The sequence below is a fragment of the Varroa jacobsoni genome, unplaced genomic scaffold, assembly GCF_002532875.2.
Source record: "Varroa jacobsoni isolate VJ856 unplaced genomic scaffold, vjacob_1.0 scaffold_493, whole genome shotgun sequence".
Classification (NCBI taxonomy): Eukaryota; Metazoa; Arthropoda; class Arachnida; order Mesostigmata; family Varroidae; genus Varroa; species Varroa jacobsoni.
The window spans coordinates 54704-75850 of record NW_019213395.1 but is presented as its reverse complement, the minus strand read 5'-3'; the positions used below and the strand labels follow the sequence as shown (position 1 = coordinate 75850).

Below are 21147 nucleotides of genomic sequence, written 5' to 3'. Positions count from 1 at the left end.
CATACATACATACATATATATATATATACAACAGTAATTTTCCTTTAAAACTTCGTTGCGTAAATCCCACCGTGTTAGGGCAAGCTGCTTCTCAGACTACCACAAAACCAATAAACGCCACTCGGCTCATCTTCAACCTTTTACATTCAGTGGACAATTAATGCATAGAATGAACGCTTTAGATGTCGATTTGGCAGAGTGTTTACAGTTAGTGTGTGATAAGATCACTTCTACACAGCCAACATATATATATTGTCTCGTCCTAAGCTTATTCTGCAATGATTCCGTCATCGACGCGGTTGTCATACTTACTGGGTAAGACTGTGAGATCCATGAAGAGTATCTGCATTTATGGAGACCCCTGGCGAGGGCTCCTTTAGCATTGACAGAAGCTCCTTTTGGAGCCGTTTCTGAAATCAATAAAACAGTGGCAAAAACCATCAAAATAAGTCGTGAACAAATAATATGGTCATAGAAGTCTGCACAAATCAAGTTCATGTGGCACAAAAATATGTGTGGAAACTGCATCCGGCGTATGCCAATAAAGGTTTATTTGTCTGAGGACTAGAGCGAGGCATGTATGGTCATAAAAGCCTCTAGAAGATTCTGGTTCGACAGCGTAGCGAAGATGATGCACGAAACGTAACGTGACACAATATGACTGCAATGTTAAATATCGTTATCGATCTGTTTCATGTTTTTAATCGTCGCCGTTGCTAGCAGGTATTATCCTATTGTTGATTAGAAGCAAACTTAACTAAGTCACAACCCCTAAATGTCGTATTTGACGTACGTTTAGCAGACTGCACTGACTACCCGAAGAATCCATGGGCACGCTCCTGAAATATAGAGCATCATTGTCAGTAAAAGTATAGCCTTTTGTAAACCCAATTACAGATCAGAATAATAATGATCGACCAGGCAACAATTGACACTAGCGAACTTACCTCATTACCGTAGCCCATTCTATAATAAACTGAACTTAGTTGTTATAGTAATTTTGCTTGCCATGCTCATGAAGAGTGAATTGATCTTATTATCTTAAGATTATAAACAGAACGGGAAAGGAGCATTTAAACTTGCTGCAGGTGTCTCAGCTGTTATGATGACCACATAGCGAAGTTCTCAACTGCGCTTGATTCCTAATCGCAACTTCAACCTTCACCAAAAATCTGACATCATGATAATTGCAATAGCAAATAAAGTTCTACTTAGCGACTGCCTGGTAAGAGATTTCTGTTTTGTTCACCTGGAGTGTTACCCAATAGGTCTCCTATTCTTCAAATTTAGACAACAAGTTTTGGTTTCATTGGAGGACCGACTTTATCTGCCACGTTCATCGCTTTGCGAAGCGCATGCTTTTGCGTATGTTTCAATTACACATTGTTTTTTGAAAAATTAAATGACAATATAGACAATTTAACACATATCGTTCAATTTATCTATATCAATCTATATTTATTGAATGGCACATCCGTACATATCAGATATGAACGTTTTTTAGCGTTTTTATTGAACTCTGTCTAGTCTTTGGCAATAGGGGTATGCATATATCAGTGCTTCCGATTTGCATGCAATAATTTACCGCAAACTTGTATGTGTTGAGTGGCTTTGTAGGGTTAGAAAAGACTGAGCATAGATAAATGGTTGATAAATAGCCGATTCGAGTGAAATGAAATTTAGCTGTGTTAGAATATAATTTCGAACCCATTTTACCCCAGCCCATTTGAATATTGTGTATATACATAGAGCAAACTGAGACCAATGCTGAGGGATTGATATCACCAGATAATAGTCCTGATCATAATAATCACTACGCAAAATCACTTAGCTCGAAGTACTCGACGTATATGTTGATCGCAAATATCTAAATAAAATAACAGAATCAGGCAAACGCCGCAACAGAGGACTGTTGGTTCGTTAGACTACAGACGTTTATAAGTAGTTCATAGCATGAACTGCAACAGCAGGAGGCAGATCAACTTGACATCGCTACTGCGTCTCCATTGATAGAGATAGAAACAGCAGTCAACAGTGATTTCATAAAAGGACTTTTTTCATTTATTTTATCGGTACGAGACCCGATCTTCATCAATTAGTAACTAATTAATCTACTAGAGAACAAGTCGAATAATTTTGATCTAAATTGTAAGACAACACAGATTATTATTATTATTATTATCCTTCAAAATGCTTGCCTTATCGAGGTGACAAGATAGATCGGGATAAAGTTTGCTAATATCATTTGTCGTCTATGTCAGCAAACGGGTGTTCCATGAAAACCTCAATTGACCACAGACGTTCTTCGAAAGTATCTTTTATTTTTTGATGAATAACTTTTCCACAGGCTGTAGAGAGTCGAACGTTTGGCAGAAACTTTTGTTAGGCTGTTATGAAATTTATGATATGGGCCCCACCCTATGTATCATACTGCGTTGAAAATCTTCTGCGCACACTACTTCTGCATTTCCCATAGTAAAATGTGGAACTACACACTTTTTATTCGTCAATCTTTATCCAGAGCATTTTACTTAATTAGCAGCCAATTTATTTCAGCACTTCAATTTCGTCGTAGTTTGTAAAGCAGCTTCATGATTCTACATTTGATTGAGATAAAACGCAGTCGTGATACCTGGTTACGCCATGCTTCCGTACATTGTTTTGTCCGGATTTTTTTTGCAGAGGAAAACTTTCACCTTCTTTTATCGATCCCATCTATGTTGATAAAAGGGCCTCTACCTTGTAGATGGAGCTAGGCGCCTCATCAGTCATGAAGCACCTTCAAGAATACCTTAACTGTTTGTAACAACGGAGAAGGCTAATGGTCAATCTGCTTGAGGCCTTAGCTATTCCTTTAGGAAGCGAATAAAATCACGCAACTTGTCATAAAACCTACAGATAAACAACTTATTGAATCAAGCATTGAATATACGGAAAATGCGTGGTTTACAAGTTTACTGAAGTTACCTGCAACGCGTAGTGTCTGCATAATCATAAAGTAAATACTATTTACATCTTAAAACAATGTTATGAAACTAATTATCGCTATATTGATCGATAAGCCGATATGAAATTTGTACGGCTTCTAAGCGAAAGAAGTGATTTTTAAGGCCCTCTATTAAAACTAAATGTGCACCATTAAGAGAGGCCTACAGAGACCGAAATACATGACAATCTGCTCGTGCAAGATCCGAGCTTTACGATGAATACATTAAGATCTCCCATCTATCTAAATTTTTGAACTTATGCCGGCTAACTAAGAATATACGTGGTCTGGTATTTTTCTTGTAGAGCACAATGTCCTTTCCGTTTGCTAGCCTCCATCAATTTTTTCAGTGACTTGTTGAATGCATCGGTTTAGTTGTAGAATATTCGATTCTATTCCGATACAATCATATATAAAATATCATTTTTTTAGTGGCACCATATTGTAGCGCCTTTTTCTCGCACGTTAATGTCGTATGTTATTAGCTTTCCATAATCCGCTTTAAAAATGGCTCAGTTTTGTTGCGTTTTGCGTATGGAAATATAAGTTAACTCGATTTTTTTGCGGCAGTTCGCCTGACCGCTAAACATTGATTTTCTTTTTGCAACTAGCTCTCATCAAACAGTATGAAACAGACAGTTTTATACTGTTTGATGAGAAAAAATAAAGAAGAGATGTTTACTTTTTTGGCGCCGTCATGGACGCTCACATGTCGGTGCTGCTCAACCTGCAATCGTTTCGTTAACTTTTTCGTAGTTCGTTGACCACTACGAGGAACACTGAAATTTCCATGAGAAAGGCGACAGAACTATCTTTGAACAGTTTTTTCCGATATGGCATCTTGGCCATAAGCATAGATTTTTTATGGGCTTATGTATATGAAGACATTCGTATAGTTTCAGCATACCTACCTCTGTTGAACCTAAGCTTTCGAATAACACCAATGCAGACCCGACATGGCCCATTATCTGAATTATATGACTAAAGCCATTTAGCTACAAAAATCGTCACCATTACAACGCAATATTATAGGCTGATAAGTTGTTCCAGATGTTTAACATGTTACAGAAAAGCAAAATACTTGACAATGTCTTTTAGCTGTCAAGCCATATCTAGCAAGGCTCAGTGTTATTTTGCCTTGAAATGGCATTAAAGTCTTGCCCACTATTTATTAATATATATATATCTTTTTTTAGACAAATTTAGCCATAATTCCATTGAAAGTGCAAAATAAACGCGACCTATGATTATCTTGAGTATATTATTAGAATCTAAATAATGAATTGCTTAAACGAAACAGCATGGGACTATGAGATCCAGCTGTCGTTTGCATCGCCCAACAAAAAATCTAAAACTAATTTAACCATTGATTTCGATTATTATTGTTAATCATACTGTGATCATACGACAAGAATACGTCTCGTAGTCATATTGTAAGTCTATTTCATATCAAATCATGAACATTTGCAAATTATAAAACAAAATAACCCTCTTAACTGAAATTAGAATTAAATAACAAGACCCCGTTTACGTTGTTGTAGGCCTAGTTCCGTCAATTATCTTTTGTAGAATTTCTGCTGCTCTGAGTTGGCTACGTTAAACATGTTGGTTGGCTTACACTTTTCTAACGTCAACAAGTTTTCTCACGAAATAGAAATAATAAAAATCAATACGCTGCCGACGCGGTAAATATATAGCCAATTAACACGAAATCGTCCTCGAAAATGGTTTAGAAAACATATGACACATGGATTCAGTTACCACTGTATTTACCCTCAACACCCTGACGTCGCTCTTGCAATACGGCCGCGATGTTTCAGTAACCCTCTAAGAACAGTTTTCTATTTAGATTACATAAAGTCTCTCTTCTCCACAGTCTTGTGTCGACTGCTTAGGCCAGGGAGTGTCGACTCGGCTTGCGATAGCGCGGGAAACCGGCTATAACAAGCTGATCCTTGCAATAGCAAATGGTTTCACCTGATTGCTGAGACGAAAGTCTCCACAATCAGGTGAAACCATACCCTACTCACCATCAGGATCAAGGGTACCTAGGGTTTATAATCACGGCAGGGTTCCATTGAGGATACCTTTTACTCCGCCAGCGCAGGTTAAAACCAGACATTGTATTAAAGGCCGCTTACATCCAAAGGAGTTCAATTTTTGCACGAAACAGTTTGTGGGACGTGAATCAGTGTCGCGACACAAGTCTTCCGCTCCAACCGATTCCTCTGTACTTACGAAATCTCCCTTTTTATGGTTACGTGTCGAAAAAAAAATCTATACGGACTTTTTTGAAAGAAAATCACTAAATTTTCGACGACGTTGATACTTATTTTCGATCTTTTCAAATATTTTCTTGTTCCGTTCGAATGGCGTTGTCAGCAAATATCATTGGATACGGATCTTAGGCGCTGCTTCACTTCACGGGATTTCTAATAAAACCCAGTAGCCATAATAAAGAGGCCTGTTTCAGGTTGAACTTAACGGTCATCATTCAAATGGCTCTTTGAAGATAGCGGGCACAATCAACCCGCCTTATACCCTCGATCTGTAGATCGTACGTTTTGTAGAGAAGAGATCTCGAAACCTTAGGTGATGCTTTTACACAAATATTCCATTCGGCTCCAATGAAGAAGGAACGATTCTGTGGATGTTACGTAATGACTGGTCTATTTACCAACGTAATGCGCATTGTGCAAGTCCGCTAAACTCTTCTAACGTAACACTGTCTGAGCGTCTACCGCGTTTCGGTGAGTCATTATGTGCTTGAATTAAATGTTGACAGCAATATCTCATATAGGAGCTAACGACGTCTAGTATCAAACCGTATCACCGTTAGAGGGACAGCTGGGCGGGTCGACGTTTGGGTCTATCACAGACGTCGCGCATAACTCCACCGACATCATCAAAACGTGTCTCAGCGTTCGACTGTTAATAATGACTTTTAATAAATAGCACTCAGTAAAAACAGAATAAAGAAATGAGAACCATTCGACATAATGCTGCTTCTGATAGCGAAGCTGGTCATAGTGAAAATTGCTAACGAAAAATGGAAACGTCGCTAGATATTACAGAGCACAAAGCCTCGATACTTCTATGTTCAAAGGCCGACCTAAAAATGAAAAACTATTCTTTAAAATCGATTACACTCAGTAGGTATGAACAGAGATTTCACATCTGGCGCTACTGCCGTTAGGCATTGCTTTGGATAGCTGGTGCTCCCGTTTTTTTACAAAAATACATTTTCGCTCTGCTTGGAACCTAAACCTTGATGCCTTTGCACTTACCAGGCAAATATGCTACCTTTAAACGATTTCGTTGGAACGGTATAAAATATGAGCTACTAGAGAATAACGGTGATACGAATAAATTAATCTACCAATCGAATGTAGTGTGAGGATTTTGTCAATCGAATCCTCGCTCGAACATATGGCGTTGCCTTAGAGGTATGTCTTTGAATCATCTCATGTTCTTAGACACTGAACGACATATGCCACTAGCTAGTTCGCTTCACATAGCCGAACATTTGTTTAACTACCCTCCTCTCTCCAAAAGCCTAAAAAAGCTGATGGCACTTAGTGCGTAGAAATAAAGCAATCCTTCCCTGCGTAAGTTGCAAGAGCATTCAAACGCCATAACCTTTTTTCAAACAAATTGAGCTGCTATAACCTATATTCCAATTTTACCCCTAGGTGTAAAATACAACCCTCTCAGTGCATTAAAAAGCTTTTAGCCTATCCAACATAAATTCAGTAAAATGCAGCCCGGAGGTGCATGTACAGAATCGACAAAGATTCTAACCGCCGACCGAAAACGGCCTCGAAAAAGTGTTGTTAGAATCACCACACAAAATGGTCGTTATTTTTCCAATTACGAGTAGATTGATTGGTAAAATTATCAATAGAGCCTGGGCATCCATCATTAGTCAGTGAAACTTAGACGTTATAGGTAACAAATACCATTCGCAACATTTCCCTGGGAACCATAGGATCCTAGCAAGCCTGCGACGGTCATAGATAACTTGTTTCAAGTTAAACGTTCGCATAAAGGCGCTCAATGTTTTCTGGAAAACATGAAATAATGCAGTCTTATCTATACATTTATCTATGCACTAAGAAAATGAGGGTTGAAGGCTGTAAACCTATTCACAGAGTACACCTTTGACTAATCAGCCAGCGTTTATGGCGGAAGTTATATTTGTCTCATCTATCATCGATGACTATTTGTGCACAAATAGGAAAGTAATGGTCAAGCCTATGGTCGAATTCACCAAATATAGATAGATCGTTAGTCATGAACGTAACCTCTGCCATCGACATATAGACGAATTACCATATAAAGGATCACTAGTGCGAATAGACCTGAACTCTGCTTCTGATTGCCTTTATTAATTATTGAATCAACTACCACACCATTTTAGCTTACGGCTTGTTCGTCGCTAATTCCTCTATTTTCTAGTTCATTTTTTTATTTTTTTTTTTAATTAGCACGCTCGGAAGCTCGTAGCTTATTTGATGCAAATGATTCGTTTATTTACTCTCCTTCCAGTAAAGAGCCTACTTTTTTTAATGGTTTTATACTTACATCCAGTAAAGAATTTCTCGTTTCGCAATGACAATGGTTAGCTAGTGGCATATTCTTTCAGGCCCCATTACCCTATACGGTACATAACCCCGACCCCAAGTATTTCTTTCAGAGATTTTAATAGCAGCACACCAAAATTTACGCAGGATACGCCTCTGTGACGTTAGTCAGGATTTTATTTTCTATGCGCATTTGGTTCTATGAGCAGTAGACTGGCGGGATGATGCCGTTCTTACCACTGTGTAATTGTTGTCTATGAATTGTTGTCATTGCTATAAATGCGCGTGCACTACGCACTACTACCGGGCAGTTTGATACAGATAGAACAACTGAAACGCAAAGCCCTGTGACAAAGCCGGTACCATTTCTACCGTTAACCAAACTCAAAGCTGGTTCAATCGGCCCCATTTTTTTCATAACGCCATAAAGTCGAGTTTTATTCAATGAGAATCAGAGCGGACAGAAACAGGTAGATCTAATTCGGCAAAGTAAATCTCAAATATATGTAATGTTATACTTTGTATGCCTATTTTTTTTGCAAAAAATACGCCCATTACAATGACGCATAATCCGTTAAACGCCATAAACTATGCAATAAAGCTCTAATAATAAACCGCTCGCATAGTACAATTTCTGTACAATCGCACAAACCAATTCAGATTCGAGATTATTACGCAGCCTTTAATTAAAGAGCATCCGCTAGACCGGCTAAGACCAATCCCGCAGTCTCGCTTAAAAACCCGACTATAGAAAGATAATATTTTAGCTTTAGCTGCCGCTCAATCCTTCGTTATTGGCATCGCGTTCGACATAGCCATAAACGTTCGCATCAAGACGCGGCAATATCCAACTATAGTAGCAGCCCAATGTCGAGCACGTTATAATTCCATTTCATATGTGGCAGTAAATATTCGGCCGCGTTTTCCGCTCGTTGAATTGATGTATATATTGATGCATAATGGTATAAATAGGTTATTCGTGGGAACGTCGCATCTACTATTACTGTTATAATATATCTTTGGAGAGCAGAATCGAGCATAAGAACATGCCACCACAATGCCCTTGGCATCGGTTCGAATAAGACAGGTATTACATACGTCATGCTAAGCCAAAGCTGGGATACAGGATGCACTTTAAGCAGCAAAAACAAAACCTGACTAACTTCGTAGATGTCAGCGAATTATGTCTTAAGACTGAGTTGATGATTCACACATTGATGAGAACAGTTGGTAGGGGCCACCATTTATAACACCACGATCAACTATACTTAAACAGAAAGAAACATGTGAATATTGATAAACACTAATTTTAAAATCGATAACTTTATAGAATGCAGACAGGCAGGCTGCCAGGCAGCCTTGGTATCGCGGCCTCACTTACCTGGTCAGACCCGTAGATCATATACGTACGCGAATATATGTATTATACACCCGAGCTGTGACCGCTACACTCTTTTTGCTACAGCGTCCTTACTGCAACTACGGTTTCGACCTGTTTAGTTGGCGACGCTGATGCACATGTTTTTCTGGCAATTGCTTGCTTCCCTCTAGTTGCTTTCTTTTTGTTGTTAACGTATAATTAATGTATCAGACGAAACGAAGTTTGGTAGCTGATTCCCGTAGCGGTTGTCGTTTTCATTGAATTACAGCGATTGACGAAACTGATTCGAAACAATGACACCCGTTGGAACCAACTATTCTTGCCGCCTCAAACGAATTTCCGCTACTCCAATACACTAAGCATCAACAACCGTACAGCGTCTTCAGCCACGACGATATCTTGATGCGGGGACGATATTCCGTTGCGGTCACCGCACTGGCTAATATTCACCAACTTTGCCAGCACAGCTCACCGGCTCAATCTAGTAGACTTCTTTTTCTCCCTCAGTTTTTCTCTACTCGATTACACTGAACCCGAACGCCTTTATCGTTGCGAGAGATGAGATGTTCCCTTTTGTCGATGTGGAAGTAGTGGCACGGCGGACAGCAAGAACAATAATAATAGTAATAATAACAACAACAATAATAAGAACAATAACAATAATAATAACAACAACAACAACAAAAGAGAACCACCTCACACACTGAAGTTGCTTCTCCGCGTCTGGTTAATCCCGGCCGTCGGTCGAATGCGCACGACATGAAATCGGTGAAAAAGAAATCGAGACATGGACCGCGTTAAGATGATGAAAATTTTCTATTGTACACTACCAGTCAAATGATTTACAACCCACAGTGGCGGCAAATAAATATTTAATATGTAACGATACGAGGACGCTACGAATTGACGAAGTCGCTTCTCTCAGGTTTCCCCCCTTATACATACGTGTTTATGTATGAATTAGATACAGTTGAGCTTGTTCATTGGACTCGTCGCGATTCTGGGCAGCGACACAGTCAAAACGACTGGCCGTCCTGCAACGATGGAGTCGAAAATGTCCTGCACCTTAAACATCTAATAAACAGACATGGTTTTGTTAATAGCCCAGTAGCGCACGAGATATAGCACTCACCATCACCTTACGCCAAACCAATCAGCAGCAGCAGCGGAGAGCGAACGCACCAAGTCAACGTTCCGAGCACACATTGACAGTACACGGTCTCTACTAATCCGCTTGTGAGCCTACGCATACGAACAAACTGGCTTACCCAAGAACAAAACAGTTAGCCCGATAGAGAACACTTATTTTACAGATGAGGTTGCATTGCTTGTGAACATCAGCAATGGTCCGGTACGACGGCAAATGGAGCGGCAGTGAGGGCCACTAACTTACCACCCCCACGTCGCTGCCAGCGACGATTCTTGTACCACCTCTTGGTAAAGCTAGTGACGATACAGCAGTTAGTCGAAAGCAGCCGCAATGGCCACAAAACCACTCGACTCTTTCTCTCCCTCTGTTCGGTCTGTCGCTGGATGCCCTGCTGCACTACACTCCGAGCTGTAGCAGTATCAGTTTGCGCTTTGTTTTTGTTAGACGACGAAATGTGCCAGATGATGACAACGACAACGGCGACCAACGTGAATAAACCAGTCAATAGGAAAGGGAGATCTAGGATGCGACGGATTCGGAGATCGACAACTACGCGGTAAAATTAGCCGTCCCTCATCAGAAAGAGTACGGAGAGAACTGAGTCCGTGTGTTGTTCCGTACCGTACGCTCTCGATACACAAAATACAGCACAGACAGACGCAATCAGCCAGCGACCCAGAGATTGGTCTGCTTGGTTCGTGCGTCTGACCGACCGTAGAATGTAAAGCGCTTTTGAAACGGTGCGATGTAAGTGACTAGAATGGTGGATATTGACAAGCAGTGTTACTGGTGATGGCCAAGAAGCAGGCTCACTCAGTCTTTTAATCTGTCATTGTCGATCGGCGCTGCTGAAGGGAGAGGTTGAGGACCCGACGATCTGTCTAGAAACACGAACAGCAGGCGAATCAGCTGCGGCTGTAGCGATCAGTGTCGTACACTTCCATCATCTGCATCGGGGCCAAAACAAATACCAGAGGGCGTTGCAGACGAGGTGATCGCGCGGAACTAACAAATGCGAATCAATGTTGCCGTTCGTCTCTCTACTGACTTAAAAACGAATCAATATAAAATGTAAAGGTAAGCATATTTTAATTCAAATTTGACAGGCTCTTGTAGCCTGAACAGCTAAATAGACAACAGAGAAATTAACGTGAAAAACATTTTGTGAAAATCATTTAATAATATATGGCATCGAGAAAATCAAGATTAGTAGTGAGGAAATAGGGTTTGTCTATTGAAAGCTATCACGGATCATGAGCTCAACGTTTGCTAGACGTCAAAAGACCTAGAAAAAGGTAATTCGAATCGCGGGAATCTATTGGCTAGGCGTATGACAGGCATAGAAAACGCGTGAGTGGAAAGGAAAACCGGCTGCTCTAAATAAGATACTTCTTGCAAACAATAAGTGAACCCGTTATGCTAGCGATATTGATAATAAATTTCATAGAAAATTGACGTCTCGTTAACTGATTACGAATCCATTGCGCTATTTTGCCATAGGAGAAAACTTAATGGTCATTCATAATTAAGTAGCCCTTGGCACACATAATAAGCCTCTAATTCTACAGCAGACTGAAACAGTTTAATTCGTGCTATTGCTTGAATGTGTTTAACTTAAAAACAAATGTCTCATATTAGCACTATTTACAGACAAGAAGCAAGGGAAGTTCAGCAACGGTTGTGAATGTTCGTTCAGTAAGTCGTGTGCACGCCGCATTCGTTTCCAATTCTTCGACGCTTTTCAGTTATGCGTAGTGTCATAGATGGTGGTGACTAAAAGCAACAACTGATGTATTCGTGAATTTCAATCACAAAAGCATATTTGTAAAATGCGAATTATGAATATCAAGCAAGCTAAACTAGATTTGTGAACAAAAAAAGCTTAGCAAACCACCTTTTTCTTTGTCAAACAAACATGCCCGCTAATGCTACACGACTTTCCTCCTCAACCTCCCGCTAGGTCGATCATATTGGAAGCTACATGTTGCTGGGATCGGTAGCATCTCGATCCCAAATTCAGCGTCCGTATTGTGAAAAAAAAGGATGCCGACGTAAGGAGCATATAAAATGCGTAGAAGGACCGCAACGTCCGTCCGATATTGCAATGGAAACGTGCTTAGCTGTGAAGGTGTAAGCAGCGAATTAGGTGATGTAGCTTCAGAACCGGCTGTAGAAGCACTTCATTTAGTGTTAAAAAGCATCTCAAGTTGTTTAAAGTAATGTCTAAATTAGGCACTAGAACACTTCTCCACTTCTGGTCACTACAGATCTGTTGATAATAGTGTGATGTTAGTGTTGTCTAAGGATGTCATTAACCAAGTAGATTGTAATCTTTGGTTCATTGATTGAAGGGCAAAATTCACAGGGTTTAACAGCCAACAGTTTTTGAGGCAATAGTTTTAAAGTGTGGACTTGAAAAAGTGGAGAAGACCCCGCAAAATGTTCGCAGCTTTTATTCGCATGAGCGAACACAGTTTAGGGTCAGAAAAGTATTTAGAATTACTTTAGAATTAATGTATACCAATAAATTTTCCAAGTCAATATCTTGCTTTGAGTTGCACGGTGATGAACTGTCCATATGGAATTCGGCGATTCCAGAAGTCTCCACAGTCTACCATCAACATCCTAGAATTGTTTATATCTAAATGTATAATAGACAAGTGAAAATAACTACAAATTCTATAATTTACCGAAGCTATCAAATAATAACTAACTAGTCAATTCTAGTTCCATTTAGTCTGAAATGCCCAATCAGGCTTATTTGATCATTAGTAATATACGTATGTACAGCTTTAACTATGTTGTTAGTTGTAACTTAGCAAATTTCCTTCAGATTGCTACTACTTAAAATAATGTCTCTCGTGTTGATATTGCAACATCATATACGTAATTCGGTTTTTTTTTACAATGTATCATCCCATACGTTTCCTCTCTTAGAACAAAAAAATTATGATCACTAATGTGTTTTTTATGGATAGACCGCCTTTAAAAAGCTAGTGTTATGGCCATGGCCCTTTTTTTTTTGTCTTTTAGGCTAAGAAAAACCACAAGATGGAAGGTTGGACGAACACGGAGGGATGAGGGTTTTAGATTACTACAAAATATATATATAACGAAGTGCTAACCGTAAGTTTTGCTCCAGGCAGGTTATACTATTTATCATACGTACTTCATCTATCCTGTGCAGAGCAAAAGAGCCAGTTATATTCATAGTAGAGGTAGCAACAAGGTATTCGCTAATCGCTTCGACAACACAGTTCAAATATGGTCATTCACCCAAAATAAACGCCCGTGTTTGTAGTGAATTTGATGATTTATTAGCGCGGTCGAGGTTGGTGGGCATCATTTTCAAAAGTGAAAAATAAGTGGCTGGTTTCGGTTTGCGATTCAAATTCATATTACGCCCTATGAAGAGACAGCAACCTTGTTTTGTAAGAGCCGAAATATTTTGTCAGTCTTCTGCACAGTTCTTCTCAGGATAAAAGGTTAGCGACCCGCAAGAAAATGCCCAATACGTACACTCAGGACGTGTGCTACTGATTTGGACAAGCTCGATTTATGTATTAGTAATATAAGTAGATATAGATCTTCCCACATGTACTTCAGAGTTACACGACTTCTATATATATATTTAGTGTGGAATAAAGAAAATTCACATATCTAAGAAATAAAATTAGATCAAATGCACGTTGTTTATTATGAAGAATTAATAGCATTTATCGATTTTTATTTCGTAATGTTCTAGGTGCCCCAATCAATTTTGTCAGCAAGAAGACTCATCGGTATCTCACACGTACTTCGGTTATATATATATATATATATATATATATATATATATATATATATATATATATATATATCGTGTGCTTATTACTTCAACGCAATGCAGAAATATTCACCATTCAAAGTACTTACTTTTTCTCTTTCATTCCAACTATTCGCCGCTCATAGTATCATTTATAGTAGCTTTTTTCCATTGTAGTTGCCGCTGTAACCTTTTTTACTTCGTTCCGGTTTTTTTCTTACAATGCATCCTCTTCTTCTATGATGGTTCACCTCTCATAAACAGCTCAATGGGTTAGTTAACATGATGTAACTTGTAGTACGCCTGCGCTCTAATCAACCATGAATCACTTAAGTGATTTTTTTCTATAATTTGCAGGAGCTTCAATATATCTGTGTCTTTTGTGACAAGCTCAAATAATTAGAAACATCTATCCCGACATCAGCCTGTATTAACTCGCACTCCTGGTTGCTTTTTTTACAGTATCGAACATGTGGAGAGTATTTATTCTGCTACGCCAGCGGTGAATCTGTTATGTCAAAGTACGCCTCAAAACAAACAATCCTCCATTCATAAATAGAGCTTTGCGCTTTGTTAAACCGCCTTACAATGGTTATTCGATTTCTGTACAAAATCGACGACGTCGTCGTCCCATTTTATCTCTCTGCATTATTAACTGAGTTCGACACTTCACGTGGGTATACTTTATCTCTTGCCAGTTCGCCGTTCCAAAAAATCACTTTATTTAGTACGTGCAGCAGGCTGTAGGGTATAGTTTCCTTATTTTTGTCAAAAAGAACTAGCAAATAGGGAGGCGTTTCGGATCAAATTGCTTACCATATGTCCCGATCATTTTCCTTGCACTCAGTGATTCCTGTTTTTTAGGTCTATTTAAAGACTTATGTCGCATATGTACAAATGAAATAGAGTAGGATGTACTCAATTCGCGGACGTTTCTAAAATCGAACGGCTTTGGCGTTCCACGGCGTTATCTTGGTTTGTAGGCCAAGAATGTACTGCTAGAAAATTAATAACCAATACACAGAAATCAACTTGTTGGTAACCAGAGTGAATTCACCGGTTTTTTCAGCTTCTGACTCTCGTATTTTGTAGATCTGTACCTTGTTTTGGTGATCTTGTAATGCAAGAAAATCAAAACAAATTAGTGTTTTTTTTCAGTTTTCCTGGTTAAGAATGTTTTTTTTTTCTAAATTTTTTTTTGTTTCGAACGAAGTTTTGTAATCAATACCGCGTTTTACCGTATTATGCAGTGTATGTCTAAGTAGAGCACAATGACTGGGCTAATGCAGATAGGTACTTGCGTTTGATCATTCAACTATGGTCTATTAGTGGAGACGATATTTCGGCATCAGAACACCATGAATGTTGAACCGCAACATACTCATGTAGTGGTCACGAGACAGCCACGGCAAGCTTTGCGATCTATAATAGTTTTCTGAGAGGAACGCAGTCAAACAGAATTTGACCCTATAGAATTCCTGAATAGACCTGAGGTAATTTCTTATTCTTTCTTTACATACTTTGGTATAGAAATACTCTATTCGAACAACGGCGTTATTAATATTTAAGGTCTGCTGTTGCTTTTCTCTTCCGTTCATTTACTTGGGTTTAGTAAACAATCGGCCACGTTTCAAAATCCAATTACACTGCAACGAAATCGATGAGCTATTCAACCGGTGGAAGGATGCTTAAAGAATAGATTTGCCAAAGAACAGCATATTCATCGCAAACGCTAAAAGTTCAAGAAAAAACTGGCACATATATATCTAGTTGAAGTAGTTCTCTAAGTAGTTACAATGACTGTGTTCTGTGTAAAATAAGCGGTTATTTTGGCCTAGATAATGCTAATTTAAGTGGTGCCAGTTGTCTTACTATTCTAACCTGTTTTTCAGTGTTATTCATCACACAGCAGATTTGCCAGGAGACTCGAACCATTCCATAACAGGTTGCTTTCTACGGTATTGGTAAGACTGCTATAGGTAGGAATACACGTGACTTATCTGTAGAATCGCGCTATTAAGTAGAAACTATCATCTGCAGGACACCCAAACAGGGCGGTGTTTACCCACCTTGCGCAAGCATCGCTTCAATACAAATCCTAACGTTTCCAATTAGGCTAAGAAGATGCGTTGCACTTTTTTGCTTTGCCTCAGTGAAGTTCAATGTTTTGTCACCAATAGAATTGTATGAAGTACAGAGAAAATATGCGCACGCAGATGTAATAATATTTTTGATATCGCGGAAAAATTATGCCACAATCTTGCGACCGGCTAGACACATTTCTTTTGTACTGATTGCCATTTTTTTCAGTTTAATTTAAATATATACCCCCTTCCCCCCCCCGCCCCTACATAGTGAAATTAGCAAGAAGCTTGTCAGTGTGTTTCTATACGATATATTTGTGGACGACCATGATACCTAATGGCGATAGCCTTGTACAGTACCTAGTACATTGACAACGTATAGGCGTCGTGCTGCAACAGCATAATTACCGCTCGAAGCAGTGATACGTTCGCCGTTAAACTATTGTGGCCTATCTGCATTCAACGTAAGTGCGTCAGCAAAATGTTATTATTTCTCTGTAATTATTTACCCATATTCTTATTCGCACAATTCTGCGGGCTTCACACACCACCCCGCCGGAGCTGGACCGAAAAGATAAACGTCTTTTCCTTGTGCAGCCGGCGATGTTATCAGCCGCTACGAATTGATACCGCAGCGTATATCACTACTTTCTGTTGATTCATTCTGTTATTTAAATAATGATTAATATGATTAGTTCCTCGTTTATTCATGTGTTTCCCTGTGTTCTTTTTTCAATAATCGTCGTATACATGTATATATGTATACGTTCAAGGTTCACTATGTATATATATATATAGTGAACCGTGAACGTACGCTCAACTTAGACTTGTTATCAAGTTTATATGCTGACAATTTAATACAATGTTTCGTAGGGTCATGACGCACGACATAATAGGATGATAGCTCTATGCTAATAAACGATAACTTCACTGCAGTTCATCGTAACGTGAAATTTGCCCCGCCAGTTACCGAAACTGTTCGCGAAAGAGTTCAATTTTACTTATTAAATTAAGGTCGCATTTCGGTTACAAGTAATATAAGGAGACCATTATGTTATTATTACTATGATAAACTGCTTTATTCGGCTGGCTCGGTTATTAGCAAAGCAAGCGGTTTCTCTCTATTAGGGTCCCCTGGAGTGAAAGAAGCCTCTGGACTAGTCCGGCTTTATAAAAGCGCATATAAAACCTTTTCTAGCGCAATCGACTAACCTGACACGATACCTGTGCACAAATACAAGCATTTAATAATTCCTATAGGATGTATGTAAGCGTAAGAAACAGAACGTAGAACTGCGTTCCTAAATGCGCCTTTGATAAAAACCGTTCAATCTACCTGTCTTTTTGATACTGTTGGCACTTTGCGATAATTTTTTGTATGTCTACTCGCTTCCAAGAAGCACTCTTGTCGTATCGATTCATCAATGATTTCAAACTCTATTCACTCGGGTCACCTAGAGCAATGAATCCCACCATTCCGAAAAGAAAAAGTAGGTTTAAGCGGGTTTACTAAGCGAGTCACCGCCATTTTATGTTATTTCAGCTATTCCGCGAAGCTACTGACGAAAGCTAGCGTTTAAGTACATGGAATTTATTTTCTCTCTCTCTCTCTCTCGCTCTCTCTTTCTTTCTTTCTTTCTTTCTTTCTCACTCTCTCTTACTCGTCTCATTGCGCAACAATAAGTATTCAGTATAGTAATAATTGTTTTGTCATAGTCTTAATGTCTCGTTTCTTTATGTCCGGTGTAATGTTATTTTGAATGGGACTCATAGTAATCGCTGTTTGTTTTTGAATTTCGCCACGTTTTTCTCTGATTCTTACTAGTCTTTTTCCTAATCCAGTATCCGTCGTGTTCATATAACATTCCTATGCTGATCACCACCATCATTGTCATCGAACCTCAATAGAAGCCTCAGAAAGGCCGGTCACAATAATAAGTGCTTTCTATGTCACTATGCACGGATCGTTCCATTACCATCACCATGGTGGCACTCGCATCTTCGACCCATTCTATGTGTATATTTGTTTACGTAACATATCATTCTGTGTTTGTTTGTCTTTGTCGTTCTCTATATTCATGTGCTAGTTTCTCTTTTCGATCAACATCTCTCACGTAGCATATCCGTTTTTCCTATGCTAACACAGACCATATAACAGTGCGCTTGTGTCTGTGTGTTTTTGCGTATGAGGCTATACATTTATATCGATTCATTCTGTAGAAGATGTAATCATCTACAAGTACTAGCCCATCTACTAGTATTAGCCATGAAAACACTTCTTTGTCAGCGTTCAACTGGCTACAATCATCGTCGTTTTCCCCAAAAAAAACAGCGACCACACTATGCAACGTGAGGGTGAACATGTCCCGTTTCTATTTTCGTCTATTTTCTATGTAACCGAGTCCAGTTCAGTGTGTTTCATGATGTGTGCCATGTTCTATCTCGATAATATTGATGCATTAACATCCCATTGTCGATATAGAGATCGGTAGAAAGTTTAATGAGATGTTTTTCACGAGCGTTGTTTTGCTGCGTCAGCTATCCTGCACGAGCACTTATGTTTAACCCCCTCTGATCTGTAGACGGGCTGGGGATTAAGTACACTACTGCAATCCCGAGTGATGGTTGAACTCTTTATTTCTACAATACCTGTCGTAATCTTTACGTTGCATCTCAGTTACTATTGGTCGTGTCTCAATTTCTTAGCTCTCACGAAATTGATGCAGGCTTGTGTTCGCTTTGAAATTCTCATGGAATACGATATATTGCCCTGTTTTGCGCCAAGGAGACCCTGTGCCCATTCCCCTTACAAAGTCCGTATATGATTCATCTTTCGCTTTCTTTAACCGATCTTTCCATTTTCCAATTTTGTGATGATTGAACATTTGCCTTATATTTTCTCAGCAAAAACAATAAAAGTCATCCCATTCCCCATTCTAGTCTTTTCACATATCTTTTCTACCATATAGGCTAGAATTGTCCTGCTTTATTTCAGCTACATATACGGCGTCCAGTAGCCTTGCATTACAGTGGCCAACTGATGGCCGTTGGTCAGAAAGCTGGTTATTCATTACATGTAAATCCTTTTCATCTTTCCTCTTGCCTCTACACAAGCAGCTTATTATATTGTAACAAACATACGACCGCTATCGGCAATTGATTCATTTTATAGATAATAACATGCATCTACAAGACATACTAATTCTATTCATAATAATACTAAAAATATTAATAGTCACTGCATATACACTGCACCCCTTATCGCCTATTGTACCTAGCGATAGGGAAGCTTCACTGAGATGCCTCAATTACGCTCATGTACTTTGTCATAATAAAATTCGATAGAATGAGCCGTCGTTCTTGTAATTAGTCCTTCAATGCAAGCATAGGTATATAACATTTGCTCAACATTTTCGTATTCTCTAGACATCGTCAGTCTCATATTGACGTTGCTCGCTTTGTCGTAATTTCTGCTGTCAGCTGCGTCAAAACTGGTAGACCTCTTTAAGTTCCCGTCTTTCTTTTTACTTTTATGGATATGTTCGCTTGGACCGGACCGAAAATATTCTCGCAGGAATTAGCTACTATAAATATGATTTGAAGACAAAGGAAGTTGTGAAAGAAGCAAATGGTAGAGCTAGCGAGTACAAGTTATATCGTCCACAATCGACTTAAGTTTTCTGTAACAATCCACCCCGATAGCAAACATTGAAGGTACTGGTGAATTTACTGTAGATAGGCGCAAAAGCGGTAAACGACAAAGATTAATAGTGTATTGTGGTGAGTGTCATCAGATTTTGCAGTCAATGACTTTTATTTTTGCAACGTCGAGAGGAGAATGTTCATCTTCGTTTTCTTCCTCGTCAAAGGCCAAGGTGCTTCTAGAGGTTTGAGGCGTTGCTACAACTCGAAGGCGACGGTGATGATTCGCCCCGGGGTTGACCATTTGTTTGCTGAGCTGCACGCTCAATGTAAAGATTTAGTAAGCGTAGCTGTAATGTTTTGCGGGAAACGGACTATTAGACAGCCTGTTGTCATCCTTCACGATGACAGTGATGACTTCGTATGTTATAAATAAGTAGTACATAATTTGTTATGATATACTTTCACCTCAATGCATTGATAATACAGATTTAGATTGTGTTAATATATAGCCTAATATGTTATATTAATAGATATATTAATAGATAGGTAATCTCACTAAGATAATAATAGAAGTAAATTCGCGGTATGATGTAATAAGTACGTATGAGATAGTGGATCGATACCAGTCGACAGAAACATAATCAGAAGAAAAATATTAAAATGACGATTTGTTCTCACTCAAGCAATTAAATTAATTGAAATAGACTCGACAAATTTTATTTTCTGTAGTTTAAATCGAGTGCGCTGTTTAGAAGAATGCGGATACCTTGCATCCGGGAAGATGGCTGACGTAGGGGTGCATTGCGTCAGCACCAACTCGCTGATGAAGCCCGACAAGCGCAAATACGGCAGCCTTACGAACTGATGACTCGGGATGATTGTAAGCACGGATCAGCTCAGGGCCGAGAACTGCCAGTTGGGGCTTTGCCGCTGAAGCATCAAGCACCTCGGCTAAGCGCGTTACCGCCTTGATCGCTGCACAGATGGCCCACGATTCTGCAGTGATTCCGGTCAGACCGGGATCTCCACATCCAGGACCACCAACAAGAGCCGAGGCCACGCAAGCCGCGCAGGCCTGAGCCATCGCCGTAGCCTCGACTGATGTTACCAGTGCGCACACCGCGTCGTCTGCTAGCTTCACAACGTCCTGTTTAGTTCAAAGTTAAAACATTAAACACAGATATATTATGCTAATGGAAATCGGGAAAATGCTAGTAATAAGGACTCAATTACGTGGTAGACCTACTGTTTGCCATTTGCTAAATGCCCATATTTAATGGGCTAGTACCGAATGTGGTTCAATCAATATTTCAAAAAATAAATATTGATAATATCGTATTCTCAAATAAGCAAATAAATAAATTTCTCAAACAGAAATAGATATACCTATAATTTTAGAAAACTTTTTGAGATAGCACAAAATTAACGTGTCCACTTATCACTCTACAAAATGGAATTTTTAAATTTGACAGTAGGTATGTCTCAGAAAAAGAACACCTTTACAGAATTTACA

General features: G+C 39.2%; 2 protein-coding genes and 1 long non-coding RNA gene across 6 annotated transcripts in view; 1 reads left to right on the top strand and 2 right to left on the bottom strand.

Moving 5' to 3' along the window:
- Positions 1–10346, bottom strand: part of LOC111260926 (ubiquitin-conjugating enzyme E2 W) — a 16972-nt gene extending 6626 nt beyond the window's left edge. Inside the window, exons 1-5 of one of the 3 annotated variants that reach the window (XM_022834044.2) lie at positions 10083–10346; positions 8951–9673; positions 8733–8831; positions 794–839; positions 313–410 (exon numbers count right to left, since the gene is read on the bottom strand). In XM_022834044.2, the coding sequence (XP_022689779.1) occupies positions 313–410; positions 794–829 (134 nt within the window). In that variant the 5' untranslated portion in view covers positions 830–839; positions 8733–8831; positions 8951–9673; positions 10083–10346. The remainder of the gene's footprint in view (positions 1–312; positions 411–793; positions 840–8732; positions 8832–8950; positions 9674–10082) is intronic. The other 2 variants (XM_022834042.2, XM_022834043.2) reach the window with 2 other exon arrangements.
- Positions 10347–10530: 184 nt separating this feature from the next.
- Positions 10531–20474, top strand: LOC111260927 (uncharacterized). The gene is made up of 4 exons (XR_002680643.2): positions 10531–11177; positions 11739–11795; positions 12061–15869; positions 20364–20474. It is a non-coding gene; the product is annotated as an uncharacterized LOC111260927 (long non-coding RNA).
- LOC111260924 (CLIP-associating protein 1-B) overlaps positions 18602–21147 on the bottom strand; it is a 39103-nt gene continuing 36557 nt past the window's right edge. For both annotated transcript variants that reach the window (XM_022834037.2, XM_022834038.2), the window contains 2 exons: positions 20401–20781; positions 18602–19981 (listed from right to left, as the gene is read on the bottom strand). In XM_022834037.2, the coding sequence (XP_022689772.1) occupies positions 19871–19981; positions 20401–20781 (492 nt within the window). In that variant the 3' untranslated portion in view covers positions 18602–19870. The remainder of the gene's footprint in view (positions 19982–20400; positions 20782–21147) is intronic.